This window comes from Anomaloglossus baeobatrachus, chromosome 8 (assembly GCF_048569485.1).
Source record: "Anomaloglossus baeobatrachus isolate aAnoBae1 chromosome 8, aAnoBae1.hap1, whole genome shotgun sequence".
Lineage (NCBI taxonomy): Eukaryota > Metazoa > Chordata > Amphibia > Anura > Aromobatidae > Anomaloglossus > Anomaloglossus baeobatrachus.
This window is the reverse complement of record NC_134360.1, coordinates 234,865,218-234,887,003: the sequence shown is the minus strand read 5'-3', so window position 1 is coordinate 234,887,003 and position 21,786 is coordinate 234,865,218. Positions and strand designations below refer to the sequence as shown.

Below are 21,786 nucleotides of genomic sequence, written 5' to 3'. Positions count from 1 at the left end.
GTCCAGTAAGAATAGTTTATCATAACCTGGGTGTCCTGATTCAGTTATGGCTCTGCTCTATGTCCTAGGTGTTTGTTTTTTTTTTTGTTGCCTGCATTCCCCTGGGTTCAGGCCTGGTGAGAGGGGCCTACTCGGTCGTGCCTCGCTCCGATTGATCACTCTGACTTACCTTGCAGCTTTCTAAACCGGAATGCTGCCAGTGATAGTTTCTGCTCTGCAGTGTACGCTTCTGGTTTTCATGAGTTGTTCTGATCTTGTCCCGTTATCTTGCACCCCATTCTCTGTCCTCCATCCCTCTCATTTTGTCTGGTCTCCCTGACCCTTGACCTGTTTTGTGTCCCTGGTTCCACTCTCTCCTCTGTACCTTTTTGTGTCTTCTCGGCTTCTGACCCCGGCTTGTTCTCGGACCACGGCTCTGCTCTCCTTGTGTACCTGATGCTACTTCCTGACTTACCGACCACCGGCTTGCACGTGACCTTGGAATCTCTTATTCCTCTGCACTGACGTGACCTCCCGGCTTCTGACACTCGGCTTGATCGACTACTCTGCAGACCGTCCCTGCCTTGGTACTAGTGACCCCTAGCGGGCAAGCGCCTCACTACACCTAGGAACTCTACACCATTCCAGTCTACCTGCGCCCCCTGGTGGTGATCGTTACATTGGGATTAAAGGGAACCAAACATCAGCATGTTCCTCCCTCTCACTGGCTGTATGTAAATTTCTAATCTTCAGTCACACGGCATCGGAGTTAGCGCCTGCGCATAGCGCTTATCTCCGGCGCCATGTTTCTGAAGCCCACAGTATTATGGTGCATGAGAGGGCAGTACATGCGCCTTCGCTTCTTCAGATCTGTTGTGACCGCGGGAGCCCGTGCGGTCACAACATGACTGGAGAACAGCTGATCTTACTCTGATTAGCTGCAGCAGACGTCTCCTACGATATCGTCTGCTGCAGCTAATCTGTAAGATCAGCTGTTCTCCAGTCCTGTTGTGACCGCACGCGCTCCCGCGGTCACAACAGATCTGAAAAAGCGAGGACGCATGCGCCGCCCTCTCATGCACCATAATACTGTGGGCTTCAGAAACATGGCGCCGAAGATAAACGCTATGCGCAGGCGCTAACTCAGACGCCGTGTGACTGAAGATTAGAAATTTACATACTGCCAGTGAGAGGGAGGAACAGGCGGGGGGGGCGGGGACACACGTGCATAACACGCCCGGACATTAGCAGCGAGGTGCACACGTCAATCAAAAAGTGCATGAATTTTCAAGCTTTATAAAGTTGAATTTCACAGCCTAAACACCTGAGCTGCCCCCTAATGGTATGTACACAATGTGCATGATAGTGCCGGTACTGCACTGGCTGCAGCTTATACAGGAAAATCCTGATGTTTGGTTCCCTTTAAGTGTTCTCTGTCTCTTTAGCTCCCCCAGAGGTGAGATGAAGTATTACACTCTCCATTTCTCTCGATGAGTAGTCCATGTAATGCAGGATCAGTGCAAGATAAGATCTTTATAACTGCTCTCCACTTTGGGCAAGAAATAAGGATCACCCCCTCCTCATAATACCCTAATAGGGTATTTAAAATGTATATTATTTTTAACTGGACAACCCCTTTAATTGCAGGGAACCCATCTAAATATCAGACATAACATGTGGATACATATTAAAGCTTTTACATTAGGGCAGTTTTTTTTATCATTTCATTAGTGATATTAATAAGATAATGGAATATCGGGAATCTTTTGTAGCACTTTTACACTTTTTGAATGAAATCTTTTTGGCGGGTTTTCAATCTTGGAGATTGGGGTTCAGACTGGGGCGTTCTGCAGACACGAGGGGCCGGGGGTCTTCTCGGAGGGACGCCATTACTCATCCGGAGATTGCATGACTTGATCTATTTGGCTTTTGTAAGGGGGAGCTCATAAAACGTTATTGTGTTTTCCTTCGCATCATTTCAGGAGGCGTATAATTTTATGAGGATATAATGAGCTCGCTGCTTCTGACTCCATAATGGAATGATAAATTGGGTTTCTAAAGGATATTGTGAAGTCTCATTAACGGCTTTTGCCAATCAACTTTTAGTGTCTCATCTCCTCTGGGGAGGATTTTATGCTTTTTTTTTTTTTGTTATATGTTTTAATCAGGAGGGCAGCTCGAGAATTTCACAGACTCCAGAAGCCGCTCTCTGAACCCCGGCAGCATCGGGGGGTTTGACGAATTGTCGAGCCTTAATAAACTGCTGATACCGTCGCAAACGCAACGTGTAAAATATGTGTAGAATGCGAGAAGTGACTTTGTAGACTTTTTTTATTATATAACAGGAAGTTTTGCAACTTTTTCCAGTGTTTTTTTTATTTTTTTTTAACTTTTTAGGATTTGTTTGCTTGTTTCATTTCTTCCTCATTTTCACGATTTCCGCTTGTTGTCATTGAATGGGAACATTATCTGCACCTTTATGGGTTAGAACTTGTACAGACTTAAAGGGACATGGTGGCTCAGTGGTTAGCACTGCAGTCTTGTGGTGGCTCAGTGGTTAGCACTGCAGTCTTGTGGTGGCTCAGTGGTTAGCACTGCAGTCTTGTGGTGGCTCAGTGGTTAGCACTGCAGCCTTGCAGCGCTGGGGTCCTGGGTTCCAATCCCACCAAGGACAACATCTGCAAGGAGTTTGTATGTTCTCCCCGTGTTTGCGTGGGTTTCCTCCGGGTTCTCCGGTTTCCTCCCACACTCCAAAGACATACAGATAGGGACTCTAGATTGTGAGCCCCAATGGGGACAGTGTTGCAAATGTATGTAAAGTGCTGTGGAATTAATAGCGCTATATAAATGAATAAAATTATTATTAATTATTATTATATCACTTGCCATATAGTTACATAGGTTGAAAAAAGCCCCCGATCCATCTAGTTCCCCCTTCCGCCACCAATTATACATTTTGTCACTAAGTCATTTATAACCCACAATGTTGTGTAGTGAGGAAATCCTCCAGCCCTGATATAAAAGCTGTTCTAGTATCTGCCATTACTACCTCTTGTGGTCGGTATTCCACAGTCTGACCGCTCTAACTGTAAAGAACCCTTTCCTATTTAGCTGCCGGAATCACCTTTTTTCCCCACTCGCAGTGAGCGCCCCCTGGTCCTTAGTATATAAATATGTACTTTTTTCACCTGATGTAAATGACACTTTTCTATATCTTTTATTGCTCTCTGATGTTAAGATATGGCCCCCTCTTCCCTATATGTAAATCTAACCTTGTTAGCCAACTGGGTGTGTTCCCCAAGATGACACCCATGAAGAAGAGTTGAAGTTCTCGCCTACTTGGCTAAAAAGGATGATCTACATATAGGGAAGAGGGGGTCATATCTCGGGAACAGAGGAGCACAGGAATAAAAGAAAAGCAATGCCGAATTCAGGAGAACAGCATTTACTACAGGTAAAGAACATGGCATATTTATGTCAAGTGACCGGTCCTCTTAAAGGGATATTTCAATCTTGCAAATCCTGCTAATTTCCATGTCAGTTTTGAAAATCTCAAAAAAATGAAAAACAAAGCATATTAATGTTATCCAACTGGGTGTGGTTCCCAGGTAGACACCCACAGGGATGATTTGAAGTCCCCGCCTACTTGACTAAAAATACTAGATCTACATACAGGGAAAAGCGGGGTCACATCTCATAGGAATAAAATAAAGCAATGACAGATTTAGGAAAACAGTAGCATTTACACAGGGTACAAATTGTGTATATTGCAAGTGACAGGTCCTCTTAAAGGGATATTTCAATCCTGCGCCTGCTAATTTCCTTTTCACTGTTGAAAATCTCAAAAAAAATGAAAAACAAAGCATATTAATGTTGTTAGCCAACTGGGTGTGGTCCCCAGGAAGACTCCCACAGGGATGAGTTGAAGTCCCCGCCTACTTGGCTAAAAATACTAGATCAACATACAGGGAAAAGTGGGAGGTCACATCTCATAGGAATAAATGAAAAGCAATTCCAGATTCAAAAGAACAGCAGCACTTACACCAGGTAAAAAGATTGCATATTTATGGCAAATGACGGATCTTCTTAAAGGGATATTTCAATCTTGCAAATTTTGCTCCAGCCAATTTCAGTTTCAAGTTTGAAAATCTCAAAAAAATTAAAGACAAAGCATATTAATGTTGTTAGCCAACTGGGTGTGGTCCCCAGGAAGATGCCCACAGGGATGAATTGAAGTCCCCGCCTACTTGGCTAAAAATACTAGATCAACATACAGGGAAAGAGGGGGGCACATTTATGGCAAGTGACAGGTTTTCTTAAAGGGATATTTCAATCTTGTGATTTTTGCTGCGGCTAATTTCAGTGTTGAATTTTGAAAATTTATAAAAAATTAAAAACAAAGCATATTATTGGCGTCTGACCAAGTGGACACCGCGCCAGTGGATTTTTTTATTTTTTTAAAAAAACAAAACAAAACATTGTAACACAGACAGGGCTGCAACAGTATTTGCAACATGGCGCCATGCAGGTTTAATGCGACCGTGCAGATGTTTTCACAGATGACTGATTTGTGGGTGATGCCGCTAAGGGGGCCACATCTACAACAAAAAATATTGCAAAAAAAAGCAGTTTCGCCCTGTAGGTGGCGCCGTCTGCTTTAAGTTAGTGTAGAATGTTATGCATTTTGCACACATCCAGATGTCTCTATTACATTGGATTTTTCGGATGTCACAGTGATACATTAGATATTGAAAAATATTATAAAGGTAAAAAAATCATAACAAAAATTAATTTAAGTTTTTAGTTTAGAAGCTGATCCCACTTTGAAGTAGCACTTCAGGATATACGGTGGATATAAAAAGTTTACACACCCCTGCTAAAATTTCAGGTTTTTACCATATCTTATTTTGTGAGGTTTTTTTTTTTTCTTTTTTTAGTGAGCTGCCAGAGCGGGAAGAAGGGGAAGGAGAGGAGACCCCGACATTCAGCCACTGGGGGGCTCCCCGCGTGTAAGTGACGCATTATAGTAACATGAGTATTTTTACGGTCAGCTTGATCTGATCTAATCCATATGTTCTGATCTTCAGAGTTGAGATTTGGAGAGAGCCTCAGGTTTCTCTGGGCATCAGCATCGTCGGAGGACAGAACATCATCAAACGCCTGAAGAACGGCGAAGAGCTGAAAGGAATATTTATCAAGCAGGTTCTGGAGGAGAGTCCGGCAGGAAAAACCAAGGCGCTAAAGACCGGGGATAAAATCCTGGAGGTGGGTGCAACGAAAACTAGCCAAATAATAAAAATAAAAAAATGAATGCAGTTAAAGGGAGTGTCGGGGGCGGGGGCCAGCTTCCCCGTCACGGGGGCTGCTCAGGGAGATCGCGCTCGGATCCGGTACCTCCTCCTCGGTGGCTCGAGCGGGCTGGACCCGGGGCTCGAGCAGCGCTCCTCGTCCTCGAGTGAAAAGGGGGAATTGGGTTTCCTTTGGGATGTGGAGAGTTCGTGACGCCACCCACGGGTTGTGGTGATGGTGGGCACCACCGCTGCTGGTGACGGGGTTCCCGGGAGCGATGGCGGGGAGCAGCTAGGTGTTAACCCCTCCGTGGGTAGGGGCTGGTGGTGCCGGGGCCCGATAGGAGGGCGGAGGATTCCGCAGGATGGGTTTTGGCAGGGTTGCGGTGCCGTGCCTGATGGCACTGTTGTACTCAAAATTAAACCAAACAGAGTCACTGGTAAACTAGAAACTGCCGGAGTCCGCAGCCTTTGGTGCGGAGGGTGTTTGGGTCCCACACACAGTACAGCAGGATCCTGTTCTTGTTTTGCAGCCAGACGCTTCTTTCTCCTTCCTCAGTCGGGAACGGGGAGCCCACTCCAATGCAGTGATCCGGGTCGTCCCTTGGTACCGGCGGGCCACTACCCTACCCCGGTCACCTCGGGCCCCTTCCTTACAGCAGCCAGGAGCTATCCTCCCCTGATCTGCTCTCTTCACTCTCCTCACTCACTCTGCTCCAGCCCCTCCCCCGCTGCTCTGTTTAGCTCTTACACTGAGGGGGTGTGTCTGTCCTGCTGCACTGGTGTGGGATCAGGTTAATAAGGAGGAGAATGATCTGCACTTTGCTGAATTTCTGCAGGCTCTGTGACACACTGGTTTTGCCAGGGCGTCACACCCCCTTGGTAAAACACAGCCCGTCCTCGGGCTATCCGGGCACCGACATTTATTGAACAGGAACTAAAAAAAAAGATAAAACAGGGTTACATGCATACTAACAATAATACAATGGTATTAATCGGAACGGGACCGGGTCCTCCCGCTTTCCCACCCAAACAACCTGAGCCTTGATGCTGCCCCTAAGAAACAGGCAGCACCCCTTTTCCCCAGTCCGGAAACGGGAAATGGCCCAGGCCACCCAAGCTGGAACGGTTACGGAACGGGGGACCCATTAACTACGGGGCTTTGCTGCCGTCGCAGCCTTTCTCCAACCACTTTCCCCAGTCCACCACAGGTCCGCCTGGGTCCCCAATGCCACCTCACTCCTGGTGGCACTGTCCGAAAGACCCCTCTCTCCACCACCTGAGGTGCGGGTACAGTGAACCGGCCTCGGGGAATAAACAGTCAAAACTTTAAAACTGGAACTTCAGGGGTTAACTTGCAGCTTTAAGGTTCAGCACCGTTGGGGAACGCACTCTGGGCAACAAAGCCATCGGGTAGGTCTCAGTGCAACAATAAAAATTACCTTGTAGTCATCTGAGATATCAAGCATTGAAGTCACATGCAAATTAGCCAAGAAGTGCACTAGGGCGTGTCCATGCAATTTGAGGACACTGACACGCCCCCAATGCACTTCTAGAATAATTTGCATATGGCTTCAGTGCTTGATATCTCAGTGCTGGCACGCTGTATTACTACTAGACAGGGCTCAATTTTATTTCTGTATTGGGACCACTACAGCCATGTTGTTGATTTTCAGTAGTAAAATCCTCTCAACAGATTGCCTTAAAAGTACCACTCCAACTTTACTTTGGGATCTGTTTCTTCAGTTCTGGAGTAGTGCTTTTAATTTAAGGTCCCTGCCTCTACTCCTATACTCACCCTCTGGCTTCTTCACCTTATTTTGATGTCACTCTGGTTCTGTAGCGCCATCTTGTGCCCGAAATGACTGTCTGGCCGGAAGTCAGAAGTTACATCACAAGGTATCAATACAAGTCTATGAGAGCCAGAAAGGGAGCCAGAAAGAGAGCCGGCATGGGACGAGCCAGAGAGCCGGCATGGGACGAGCCAGAGAGCCGGCATGGGACGAGCCAGAGAGCCGGCATGGGACGAGCCAGAGAGCCGGCATGGGACGAGCCAGAGAGCCGGCATGGGACGAGCCAGAGAGCCGGCATGGGACGAGCCAGAGAGCCGGCATGGGACGAGCCAGAGAGCCAGAATGTGGCTCTCATAGACTTGTATTGCGTTGTGACCTCTGGCAGCTCCATGAAGCATTGGAGCTACCGGCAGATCACAAAGCCCTGGAGACTAAAGGGAGCGCCGCAGATGAAGATGCCGGCAGGTTAGTATAAGACAGTGGGCAGGGAACTTAGATTTGATTTTAAAGCACCACTCCAGGGGTGAAATAAATAAAAAGAAAAAAAACTCTGGAGTGGTGCATTAAGCCCAATATCTTTGCCTCTTCTTTGTCCCACTCTCATCAGCTATGTGGAGCTCTTTTTAGGGGTTCTCACGCAGTAAAGCTGCTTTGTCTGCTCTCTTCAGGCCAGTGACCAGTGACCAGAGCTATCCTCAAATATCGCCTTTTGGGTCATAATTATATGTCATGGGGTCATGTGCCAAATAAAAATAATGATCAAATAAAAATAAATATTAAAGATGTTTCGGAGTGGACCTCTCCCCGGTTCCTTCCTGCTTGCCCGGGGTCGGTGTATTCCTGAAGATTGACGGTTCGGACCAGCGCCATGATCACGCCGCTACTCCGAGCTGTGCCGTCTTGGTGCCAGTAGTAGAGGCGGTTTTGCCTTCGCGGCATCGGAGGACTGCAGCACTTGCAGGTTCTAAAGCAGAGAGCTTGTAAGTGCTCCACTCCTTGCCTAGGAAATGGGGCCCCCTCTGATGGCCTGCAATGGCGGGATGGGCAATGAGCAGCAAGCTATAGAATTAATATCTTTGTCTTTAAGGACAGAGAGTTTTTAATGAGGGGTAAATTGGAAAAATGCTTATTTTTTTTAAGCACTTAACAATTATATCAATTTAACAAGATGACCGCGCCCTTTACAAATACAGTAAGGGTTTGTAACTTGTTAGGATATGTAACCAATATGTATCCCTGTGACTTTTTCCTTCTCCACATAACTTTTCCCTTTTTAGTGGGGATAGGGGTGTAAATGGTATAATACCCTCCTGGACCCGATTCTTCTGGGGTTCATTAATGCACTCGAGTATAAATTCTCAGGGTTTTGTTTTCTGGATTCCTCGTTCCGATCAGGCTGTTTATCGTTTCCAGGTATCCGGCGTAGACCTGAAAAGTGCCACACACGAAGAAGCCGTAGAGGCCATTAAGAACGCCGGAAACCCCGTCGTCTTTGTCATTCAAAGTTTATCAGCAGCTCCTCGGGTGAGTAGTCACTAGCGGCCATACACTTTAGTGCTTTTAATAAACACCCCCCCCCAAAAAAAACATGGCTGCATTTATTTAAGAATTAATACCTGCTCACAGGTTAAGAGATATCGCAGCCTTGATAATTATTTAAGTGGCGCTGCAATACTAGGCATCACCTGTGACTATAGTGGGGCTGCAACACTAGGCATCACCTGTGACTATAGAGGTGCTGCAATACTAGGCATCACCTGTGACTATAGTGGCGCTGCAATACCAGGCATCACCTGTGACTATAGTGGTGCTGCAATACTAGGCATCACCTGTGACTATAGTGGCGCTGCAACACTAGGCATCACCTGTGACTATAGAGGTGCTGCAATACTAGGCATCACCTGTGACTATAGTGGCGCTGCAATACCAGGCATCACCTGTGACTATAGTGGTGCTGCAATACTAGGCATCACCTGTGACTATAGTGGCGCTGCAACACTAGGCATCACCTGTGACTATAGAGGTGCTGCAATACTAGGCATCACCTGTGACTATAGTGGCGCTGCAATACCAGGCATCACCTGTGACTATAGTGGTGCTGCAATACTAGGCATCACCTGTGACTATAGTGGCGCTGCAACACTAGGCATCACCTGTGACTATAGAGGTGCTGCAATACTAGGCATCACCTGTGACTATAGAGGTGCTGCAATACTAGGCATCACCTGTGACTATAGTGGTGCTGCAATACTAGGCATCACCTGTGACTATAGTGGCGCTGCAACACTAGGCATCACCTGTGACTATAGAGGTGCTGCAATACTAGGCATCACCTGTGACTATAGTGGGGCTGCAATACTAGGCATCACCTGTGACTATAGTGGCGCTACAATACTAGGCATCACCTGTGACTATAGTGGCGCTGCAACACTAGGCATCACCTGTGACTATAGTGGTGCTGCAACACTAGGCATCACCTGTGACTATAGTGGTGCTGCAATACTAGGCATCACCTGTGACTATAGTGGCGCTGCAATACTAGGCATCACCTGTGACTATAGTGGCCCTGCAATACCAGGCATCACCTGTGACTATAGTGGTGCTGCAATACTAGGCATCACCTGTGACTATAGTGGGGCTGCAATACCAGGCATCACCTGTGACTATAGTGGGGCTGCAATACCAGGCATCACCTGTAACTATAGTGGCGCTGCAATACCAGGCATCACCTGTGACTACAGTGGTGCTGCAATGCTAGGCATCACCTTTGACTATAGTGGGGCTGCAATACTAGGCATCACCTGTGACTATAGTGGCGCTGCAATACCAGGCATCACCTGTGACTATAGTGGCGCTGCAATACTAGGCATCACCTGTGACTATAGTGGTGCTGCAATACCAGGCATCACCTGGGACTACACTGGCTCTGCAATACTAGGCATCACCTGTGACTATAGTGGCGCTGCAATACTAGGCATCACCTGTGACTATACTGGCGCTGCAATACTAGGCATCACCTGTGACTATAGTGGCGCTGCAATACTAGGCATCACCTGTGACTATAGTGGTGCTGCAATACCAGGCATCACCTGTGACTATAGTGGCGCTGCAATACCAGGCATCACCTGTGACTATAGTGGGGCTGCAATACTAGGCATCACCTGTGACTATAGTGGTGCTGCAATACTAGGCATCACCTGTGACTATAGTGGTGCTGCAATACTAGGCATCACCTGTGACTATAGTGGTGCTGCAATACCAGGCATCACCTGGGACTATTGTGGCACTGCAATACTAGGCATCACCTGTGACTATAGTGGTGCTGCAATACCAGGCATCACCTGGGACTACACTGGCTCTGCAATACTAGGCATCACCTGTGACTATAGTGGCGCTGCAATACTAGGCATCACCTGTGACTATACTGGCGCTGCAATACTAGGCATCACCTGTGACTATAGTGGCGCTGCAATACTAGGCATCACCTGTGACTATAGTGGGGCTGCAATACCAGGCATCACCTGTGACTATAGTGGCGCTGCAATACCAGGCATCACCTGTGACTATAGTGGGGCTGCAATACTAGGCATCACCTGTGACTATAGTGGTGCTGCAATACTAGGCATCACCTGTGACTATAGTGGTGCTGCAATACTAGGCATCACCTGTGACTATAGTGGTGCTGCAATACCAGGCATCACCTGGGACTATTGTGGCACTGCAATACTAGGCATCACCTGTGACTATAGTGGTGCTGCAATACCAGGCATCACCTGGGACTACACTGGCTCTGCAATACTAGGCATCACCTGTGACTATAGTGGCGCTGCAATACTAGGCATCACCTGTGACTATACTGGCGCTGCAATACTAGGCATCACCTGTGACTATAGTGGCGCTGCAATACTAGGCATCACCTGTGACTATAGTGGGGCTGCAATACCAGGCATCACCTGTAACTATAGTGGCCCTGCAATACCAGGCATCACCTGTGACTCTAGTGGCGCTGCAATACTAGGCATCACCTGTGACTATAGTGGTGCTGCAATACTAGGCATCACCTGTGACTATAGTGGCGCTCTCAATACCAGGCATCACCTGTGACTATAGTGGGGCTGCAATACTAGGCATCACCTGTGACTATAGTGGCGCTGCAATACTAGGCATCACCTGTGACTATACTGGCGCTGCAATACTAGGCATCACCTGTGACTATAGTGGCGCTGCAATACTAGGCATCACCTGTGACTATAGTGGGGCTGCAATACCAGGCATCACCTGTGACTATAGTGGCGCTGCAATACTAGGCATCACCTGTGACTATAGTGGCGCTGCAATACTAGGCATCACCTGTGACTATAGTGGGGCTGCAATACTAGGCATCACCTGTGACTATAGTGGGGCTGCAATACTAGGCATCACCTGTGACTACACTGGCTCTGCAATACTAGGCATCACCTGTGACTATAGTGGCGCTGCAATACTAGGCATCACCTGTGACTATGGTGGCGCTGCAATACCAGGCATCACCTGTGACTATAGTGGTGCTGCAATACTAGGCATCACCTGTGACTATAGTGGGGCTGCAATACTAGGCATCACCTGTGACTACACTGGCTCTGCAATACTAGGCATCACCTGTGACTATAGTGGCGCTGCAATACTAGGCATCACCTGTGACTATGGTGGCGCTGCAATACCAGGCATCACCTGTGACTATAGTGGTGCTGCAATACTAGGCATCACCTGTGACTATAGTGGGGCTGCAATACTAGGCATCACCTGTGACTATAGTGGCGCTGCAATACTAGGCATCACCTGTGACTATGGTGGCGCTGCAATACCAGGCATCACCTGTGACTATAGTGGGGCTGCAATACTAGGCATCACCTGTGACTATAGTGGGGCTGCAATACTAGGCATCACCTGTGACTACACTGGCTCTGCAATACTAGGCATCACCTGTGACTATAGTGGCGCTGCAATACTAGGCATCACCTGTGACTATGGTGGCGCTGCAATACCAGGCATCACCTGTGACTATAGTGGTGCTGCAATACTAGATATCACCTGTGACTATAGTGGCGCTGCAATACTAGGCATCACCTGTGACTATAGTGGCGCTGCAATACTAGGCATCACCTGTGACTATAGTGGGGCTGCAATACTAGGCATCACCTGTGACTACAGTGGTGCTGCAATACTAGGCATCACCTGTGACTATAGTGGCGCTGCAATACTAGGCATCACCTGTGACTATAGTGGCGCTGCAATACTAGGCATCACCTGTGACTATAGTGGGGCTGCAATACTAGGCATCACCTGTGACTATAGTGGCGCTGTAATACTAGGCATCACCTGTGACTATAGTGGTGCTGCAATACTAGGCATCACCTGTGACTATAGTGGGGCTGCAATACTAGGCATCACCTGTGACTATAGTGGCGCTACAATACTAGGCATCACCTGTGACTATAGTGGTGCTGCAATACTAGGCATCACCTGTGACTATAGTGGTGCTGCAATACTAGGCATCACCTGTGACTATAGTGGTGCTGCAATACCAGGCATCACCTGTGACTATAGTGGCGGTGCAATACCAGGCATCACCTCTGACTATAGTGGCGCTGCAATACTAGGCATCACCTGTGACTATAGAGGTGCTGCAATACTAGGCATCACCTGTGACTATAGTGGGGCTGCAATACTAGGCATCACCTGTGACTATAGTGGCGCTGCAATACCAGGCATCACCTGTGACTATAGTGGCGCTGCAATACTAGGCATCACCTGTGACTATAGTGGCGCTGCAATACTAGGCATCACCTGTGACTACACTGGCTCTGCAATACTAGGCATCACCTGTGACTATAGTGGCGCTGCAATACTAGGCATCACCTGTGACTATGGTGGCGCTGCAATACCAGGCATCACCTGTGACTATAGTGGTGCTGCAATACTAGGCATCACCTGTGACTATGGTGGCTCTGCAATACTAGGCATCACCTGTGACTATAGTGGTGCTGCAATACTAGGCATCACCTATGACTATAGTGGTGCTGCAATACCAGGCATCACCTATGACTATAGTGGCCCTGCAATACCAGGCATCACCTATGACTATAGTGGCGCTGCAATACCAGGCATCACCTGTGACGATAGTGGCGCTGCAATACTAGGCATCGCCTGTGACTATAGTGGCGCTGCAATACTAGGCATCACCTTTGACTATAGTGGCGCTGCAATACTAGGCATCACCTGTGACTATAGTGGGGCTGCAATACTAGGCATCACCTGTGACTATAGTGGTGCTGCAATACTAGGCGTCACCTGTGACTATAGTGGCGCTGCAATACTAGGCATCACCTGTGACTATAGTGGTGCTGCAATACCAGGCATCACCTGTGACTATAGTGGCGCTGCAATACTAGGCATCACCTGTGACTATAGTGGTGCTGCAATACTAGGCATCACCTGTGACTATAGTGGTGCTGCAATACTAGGCATCACCTGTGACTATAGTGGGGCTGCAATACTAGGCATCACCTGTGACTATAGTGGTGCTGCAATACTAGGCGTCACCTGTGACTATAGTGGCGCTGCAATACTAGGCATCACCTGTGACTATAGTGGTGCTGCAATACCAGGCATCACCTGTGACTATAGTGGCGCTGCAATACTAGGCATCACCTGTGACTATAGTGGTGCTGCAATACTAGGCATCACCTGTGACTATAGTGGGGCTGCAATACTAGGCATCACCTGTGACTATAGTGGTGCTGCAATACCAGGCATCACCTGTGACTATAGTGGTGCTGCAATACTAGGCATCACCTGTGACTATGGTGGCGCTGCAATACTAGGCATCACCTGTGACTATGGTGGCGCTGCAATACTAGGCATCACCTGTGACTATGGTGGCGCTGCAATACTAGGCGTCACCTGTGACTATAGTGGTGCTGCAATACTAGGCATCACCTGTGACTATAGTGGTGCTGCAATACTAGGCATCACCTGTGACCATGTGTGGCGCAGTTTCTGAAAGCAAGGAACTATATATATATATAATGTATGTATACCTCTGGCGGCCACTTAAGCCTCGAGCTCAAGCCAAGCAGTGGAAAAGAAAAATACAACCATGTTATGCACTCCGCTCCCATCAGATCTATGTCATTTAAAAGCCACCGGCAAATCCTGTGTACTCTGTATTTAATTAAGGAAACTTTTAATCAAAATTATTATTATTTTTTTTTTTTTTAATTTATTTATTTAATTTTTTTATTGCTATTATTTTGGATGGTTTGGAGCAATAAAAACATTGTTACCAAGGGAATTTAGGGTCTTGTACCAGTTTTGAATCAGAATGAAATTGCGACTTGCATGTACAGCGTCCTAAAATATATGCGATAGTTGGTGTTATTGTATGCACTGATACATCATTGTGTAACATCTGTATTACGCTCCAGAGCTGCGCTCACTGTTCTGCTGTATTGTACTAAAGAGCATGAAAAAACACTAAATGTGTGACCTCATCTGACTGTAATTGTTGGCGCTTATATATTTCAGTTGCTGTCCTTAGTCAAGCCTACAAACAAGGGAGGTGCAGAGTCCAGACCAGAGGTAAATAGTGACTCTTTCCACAGAATGTGCTAGATAGTGTTCTCCCCTTAATTTTACTCACTTTTATATGTTTGTATAACATATTTCAGTTTAAAAAGTTCTCACGGTATTGTGATTTACTGTGACTTTTTCAATTATTTAGTACTACAATTTTATCACGTCTTGAGGTGACCATATGTTAATCTGGAGACCTATCCCTTTTATGAGGTTTTGCCCTATGCGTATCCTGTTCCGATCTTGATTTACATCCTGTATTATACTCCAGAGCTGCACTCACTATTCTGCTGGTGCAGTCACTGTGTACATACATTACATTACTGATCCTGTTCTGACCCTGAGTTACATCCTGTATTATACTCCAGAGCTGCACTCGCTATTCTGCTGGTGCAGTCACTGTGTACATACATTGCATTACTGATCCTGTACTGATCCTGAGTTACATCCTGTATTATACTCCAGAGCTGCACTCACTATTCTGCTGGTGCAGTCACTGTGTACATACATTACATTACTTATCCTGTACTGATCCTGAGTTACATCCTGTACTATACTCCAGAGCTGCACTCACTATTCTGCTGGTGCAGTCACTGTGTACATACATTGCATTACTGATCCTGTACTGATCCTGAGTTACATCCTGTATTATACTCCAGAGCTGCACTCACTATTCTGCTGGTGCAGTCACTGTGTACATACATTACATTACTTATCCTGTACTGATCCTGAGTTACATCCTGTATTATACTCCAGAGCTGCACTCACTATTCTGCTGGTGCAGTCACTGTGTACATACATTGCATTACTGATCCTGTACTGATCCTGAGTTACATCCTGTATTATACTCCAGAGCTGCACTCGCTATTCTGCTGGTGCAGTCACTGTGTACATACATTGCATTACTGATCCTGTACTGATCCTGAGTTACATCCTGTATTATACTCCAGAGCTGCACTCGCTATTCTGCTGGTGCAGTCACTGTGTACATACATTGCATTACTGATCCTGTACTGATCCTGAGTTACATCCTGTATTATACTCCAGAGCTGCACTCACTATTCTGCTGGTGCAGTCACTGTGTACATACATTGCATTACTTATCCTGTACTGATCCTGAGTTACCTCCTGTATTATACTCCAGAGCTGCACTCACTATTCTGCTGGTGCAGTCACTGTGTACATTACTTATCCTGTACTGATCCTGAGTTACATCCTGTATTATACTCCAGAGCTGCACCCTCTATTCTGCTGGTGCAGTCACTGTGTACATACATTACATTACTTATCCTGCACTGATCCTGAGTTACACCCTGTATTATACTCCAGAGCAGCACTCACTATTCTGCTGGTGCAGTCACTGTGTACATACATTACTTATCCTGTACTGATCCTGAGTTACATCCTTTATTATACTCCAGAGCTGCACTCACTATTCTGCTGGTGCAGTCACTGTGTACGTACATTACTGATCCTGTACTGATCCTGAGTTACCTCCTGTATTATACTCCAGAGCTGCACTCGCTATTCTGCTGGTGCAATCACTGTATACATACATTACTTATCCTATAGTGCTTTTGAGATACAGTGTAAATCAGAAGTTTCCATACACTACCTAAAAAAGGAAGGGGCGGCAGTGTCTGCTCTGGCACCGGACCCCCTGACTCACGGGCCCCATAGCGGTCGCCTGGTCTGCCACCTTTGACTGTAAGCTACTGAGTCTGAGGTTGGTTTTGGAAGAATGCAGCCATGTATTTTTCAGTTCTATTAAAATTCTTTAATAAAAAATATTGTAGATTTTAATATTTTTTTTTAACATTTCGGTGTTTTTTCCCTTGAGTATTGTAATCATTGTCCTGATATTAGGACTCCTGCCGAGCTCTAATTATCCAGCACTTTAATCTATTCGCTATTTATTTTTTAATTACCTCATTTTTTTATATATATATTTTTTGCTGACCCTCATTTGTGCGGCTTCTCCAGATGGCGCTCACTTTTAAGTAAACAAGAACGTATTCAATTAAATTACTTCCTAAAGTGTAGCATTTATATTCCAAACCGGACTCCGGTCCCCGGCAATTATCGCCTGTAATCAGCCGCCTGATCGCATGGCATTCATTACTTAGCTAATGTGTCTTGTTGCTGGATATTCGTGATTCTTACATTTCTTATACCTTCTATTTTTTATTCCGCTTTTTATTGTTTGTTGTGATGTTTCTCAGCAGAATTAATTTTTTTAATTTAGAACTTCGGTGAGAATTCAGGACAAAACTTGTGAAGTGAGGACAGGATCCGGTGACCATTGCTGCACCCTCAGACTCTTACTTGTTCAGGGGGGCTGCACCTGACCGCCACTGTTTGGCCAATTTCTGCAAAAGCCATGTCAATATGCAGTGTCTGTTTTGTGGCCGTCTGCTTTATGCAAAAGTTGATAAACAACTTTGAGCAACATGTTAGGTTGTCTTCTTCCCAGGGTCTTGTGGCATGTCTTGTTCTTCTCCCAGTGTCTTGTGGCATGTCTTGTTCTTTTCTTCTCAGTGTCTTGTGGCATGTCTTGTTCTTTACTTCCCAGTGTCTTGTGGCATGTCTTGTTCTTTTCTTCCCAGTGTCTTGTGGCATGTCTTGTTCTTCTCCCAGTGTCTTGTGGCATGTCTTGTTCTTTTCTTCCCAGTGTCTTGTGGCATGTCTTGTTCTTTTCTTCCCAGTGTCTTGTGGCATGTCTTGTTCTTCTCCCAGTGTCTTGTGGCATGTCTTGTTCTTTTCTTCTCAGTGTCTTGTGGCATGTCTTGTTCTTTTCTTCCCAGTGTCTTGTGGCATGTCTTGGTCTTTTCTTCACAGTGTCTTGTGGCATGTCTTGGTCTTCTCTTTCCAGTGTCTTGTGGCATGTCTTGTTCTTCTCCCAGTGTCTTGAGGCATGTCTTGTTCTTCTCCCAGTGTCTTGTGGCATGTCTTGTACTTTTCTTCCCAGTGTCTTGTGGCATGTCTTGTTCTTTTCTTCCCAGTGTCTTGTGGCATGTCTTGTTCTTTTCTTTCCAGTATCTTATGGCATGTCTAGTTCTTTTCTGCCTAGTATTTTATGGCATATCTTGATCTCTTCTTCCCAGTGTCTTGCTTATTACGTGTCTTGTCCTTTTCTTCCAAGTGTCTTGTTACATAGGTTGAAAAAAGACCTAGGTCAATCTAGTTCAACCTTCCTCTACCAATGTGGCAGGTCTTGTTCTTCTCTTCCCAGGGTCTTTTAGCATATCTTGTTTTTCTCTTCCAAGTGTCTCATGGCCTGTTTTGTTCTTTTCGTCCCAGTGTCTTGTGGCTTGTCTTGTTCTTCTCTATCCCATTGTGTTATGGCATGTTGTCTTGTTCTTCTCTTCCCATTGTTTCATAACTTGTCTTGTTCTTATCTTCCCAATGTCTTATGGCATGGCATGATCTTCTTATCCCATGTCTTGCGGCATGTCTTGTTCTTTTCTGCCTAGTATCTTGTGAAACATCTTGGACATCTCTTCCCAGTGTCTTGTGGCATATCTTCATCTCTTCTCTTCTTACCAATGTTTTGTGGCTTGCCTTTTTTGATGCCTCGTGGCTTGTCTTGTTCTTTTCTTCCCAGTGTCTTGTGGCTTGTCTTGTTCTTTTCTTCCCAGTGTCTTGTGGCATGTCTTGTTCTTCTTCTCTTACCAGTGTCTTGTGGCATGTGTTGTTCTTCTTCTCTTACCAGTGTCTTGTGGCATGTCTTGTTCTTTTCTTCCCAGTGTATTTTGGCTTGTCTTGTTCTTTTCTTCCCAGTGTTTTTTGGCTTGTCTTGTTCTTTTCTTCCCAGTGTCTTGTGGCATGTCTTGGTCTTTTCTTCCCAGTGTTTTGTGGCATGTCTTGTTCTTTTCTTCCCAGTGTCTTGTGGCATGTCTTGGTCTTTTCTTCCCAGTGTTTTGTGGCATGTCTTGTTCTTTTCTTCCCAGTGTCTTGTGGCATGTCTTGTTCTTTTCTTCCCAGTGTTTTGTGGCATGTCTTGTTCTTTTCTTCCCAGTGTTTTGTGGCTTGTCTTGTTCTTTTCTTCCCAGTGTTTTGTGGCTTGTCTTGTTCTTTTCTTCCCAGTGTTTTTGTGGCTTGTTTTGTTCTTTTCTTCCCAGTGTTTTTTGGCTTGTCTTGTTCTTCTTCTCTTCCCAGTGTCTTGTGGCCTTTTAGCTGTCCCATTCATGGTGATCAAGATGTTTGGTTCCCAGTGGTATGGTTTATTTCCTCTACTTCTGGTGCCCAACGACATGCTTGGTTTCCATTTTCTAGATGCCTAGTGACGTGTTTATTTCTTCTTGATACCCAGTGATCTTTTTTTACCTTCTTCCTTGTGCTCAGTGGTATATATAGTTTCTCAGAATGTAGTGGCTTTTTTTAGGTTATGCAACATTTTATCGTTTCTACTTAAATTTGTAAAATTGAAAAATGGAACACAAGTTTTCCCAGTTAGAGGGGGTTGTACTGATTGATTGCCAGGGAGGACTTGGGGAGGGAGGACCTCTGAGTGACCTGTTGTCAGAAACGGCTGCCCATTGATGCTCTACGTGACTGACAATGAGAACTTTAGAACTTTAGGCAGAAATGGTCTGGAGTAGGAATAAAAAGAATTGCAGAATATTCACGTGTCTTAAATTATTTGCCTAATTCTATTAATAAACACATTAGGTAACTATACTGCTCATTTTGGTTGCACTTTGTGGTTGGCATTTGACCATTTTCAGGTCTCATTCAGAAATGCACCTAATGTTTCCGTCCTGTGCAGATTCTGTGCAGTTTGTTACAATGTATTCCCTTTTTTTTCCCATAAGTGCATTTTGCTATTAGCAGCGAGATCTATTGCATAATTAAATAAAACCTGATATTTGTGTTCCAAATATAAGCCGCCGTCCTGAGGGTAATAGATGTCCTGTGAAACACAAGACACGGGGAATGGGCTTTAGTTTACTCTCCACAAAGGACACGATGTTGAGTCACGGCGATTCTCCGCGGTTTTACTGCGCCCGCTGCCTCCGACTCTGCGAGGTAAAGAGGACCATTTATTTTTCTTACCTATTTATTATTATTTGCACCCGGTGATAATGGAAAATAAACATCTCCTGATAATGGAGATTTGTTGTCTCTAGGTAAAATAAGCATTTCTGGTGGGGATCGTGCTGCATTTTATTTCAGTTTACTTTTTCTCGCCATGTTATATATTTTTTTTGTATAAATTGTTTAATATTTTCCTAATGTGGTGTCTTTATGGGCACGATTGTGATGGAAAGTGAACATAGTAATCGACATTTCTTGTCCTTGTGTTTTAGATTGTGTTTGTATGCATTGATCAGTTTCTGATTATCTATATTTTCTATTTTTTTTTGTTTGTATTATTTTTTTTTATTAATATTTTACATTATATCACATGTGATGAGGATTTGCTGACATCTTGTGAATATGTGTGCGTATTCCCCTGTTGTGCAGAGCGCCTCTCCTGTCCCTGCCGGCCCTCCACCACCCCCGATGAAGCTTCCCCCTCCGTATAGAGAGTCCCCCAGCCCCGTCACATCTGGGTCTGAACCAGACATCGTGGACAGCGATGGTAAGAAATATTTTTCTTTTGCGTTTTCACAAAACATAAATTTCTTATCTTTAAATTATTTTTTCCCCTGATATTATCCAATTCTCATAGCAAGAAATTATTAAACTTTCCATAACCTCATTATCAGGCTGATATCCTATCTCTCCATCCATCTATTATCTCTCTATCCACCTATCTATCCCTCTATCTTTCTATCCCTCTATCTTTCTATCCCTCTATCTATCTATCCCTCCCTGTCTATCTATCCCTCCCTGTCTATCTATCCCTCCCTGTCTATCTATCCCTCCCTGTCTATCTATCCCTCCCTGTCTATCTATCCCTCCCTGTCTATCTATCCCTCCCTGTCTATCTATCCCTCCCTGTCTATCTATCCCTCTATCTTTCTATCCCTCTATCTTTCTATCCCTCTATCTTTCTATCCCTCTATCTTTCTATCCCTCTATCTTTCTATCCCTCTATCTTTCTATCTCTATCTATCTATCTATCTCTATCTATCTATCTATCTATCTATCTATCTATCCCTCTATCTATCCCTCTATCTATCTATCCCCCTATCTAGTTGTCTGGCTCTCTCCCCAACTTCTTCTGTAGCTGTCTTTCTCTACCTCGCTCGCTCTCTCTAGCTCGCCTTCTCTCTAGCTCGCCTTCTCTCTAGCTCGCCTTCTCTCTAGCTCGCCTTCTTTCTAGCTCGCCTTCTCTCTAGCTCGCTCGCGGTCTAGCTCGCTCGCTCGCTCTCTAGCTCGCCCTCTCTAGCTCGCTCGCCTTCTCTCTAGCTCGCCTTCTCTCTAGCTCGCCTTCTCTCTAGCTCGCCTTCTCTCTAGCTCGCTCGCTCTCTAGCTCGCTCTCTCTAGCTCGCCCTCTCTCTAGCTCGCCCTCTCTCTAGCTCGCCCTCTCTCTAGCTCGCCCTCTCTAGCTCGCCCTCTCTCTCGCTCGCTCTCTAGCTCGCTCTCTAGCTCGCCCTCTCTAGCTCGCCCTCTCTAGCTCGCGCTCTCTAGCTCGCGCTCTCTAGCTCGCGCTCTCTAGCTCGCCCTCTCTAGCTCGCCCTCTCTAGCTCGCCCTCTCTAGCTCGCCCTCTCTAGTTCGCCCGCTCTCTCGCTCTCTCTAGCTCGCCTTCTCTCTAGCTCGCCTTCTCTCTAGCTCGCTCGCTCTCTAGCTCGCCCTCTCTAGCTCGCTCGCTCTCTCTAGCTCGCTCGGTCTCTCTAGCTCGCCTTCTCTCTAGCTCGCCTTCTCTCTAGCTCGCCTTCTCTCTAGCTCGCCTTCTCTCTAGCTCGCTCGCGGTCTAGCTCGCTCGCTCTCTAGCTCGCTCTCTCTAGCTCGCCCTCTCTCTAGCTCGCCCTCTCTCTAGCTCGCTCGCTCTCTCTAGCTCGCCCTCTCTCTAGCTCGCCTTCTCTCTAGCTCGCCTTCTCTCTAGCTCGCTCGCGGTCTAGCTCGCTCGCTCTCTAGCTCGCCTTCTCTCTAGCTCGCCTTCTCTCTAGCTCGCTCGCTCTCTCTAGCTCGCCCTCTCTCTAGCTCGCCTTCTCTCTAGCTC

General features: G+C 46.1%; 1 protein-coding gene across 2 annotated transcripts in view; it reads left to right on the top strand.

Annotated features, from left to right (window-relative positions):
• The window catches only part of PATJ (PATJ crumbs cell polarity complex component), a 272,880-nt gene that overhangs the window by 137,144 nt on the left and 113,950 nt on the right, over positions 1-21,786 (top strand). For both annotated transcript variants that reach the window (XM_075320380.1, XM_075320379.1), the window contains 5 exons: positions 4,917-4,988; positions 5,067-5,244; positions 8,474-8,584; positions 14,627-14,680; positions 20,141-20,258. In XM_075320380.1, coding sequence (XP_075176495.1) covers positions 4,917-4,988; positions 5,067-5,244; positions 8,474-8,584; positions 14,627-14,680; positions 20,141-20,258 — 533 coding nt within the window. The remainder of the gene's footprint in view (positions 1-4,916; positions 4,989-5,066; positions 5,245-8,473; positions 8,585-14,626; positions 14,681-20,140; positions 20,259-21,786) is intronic.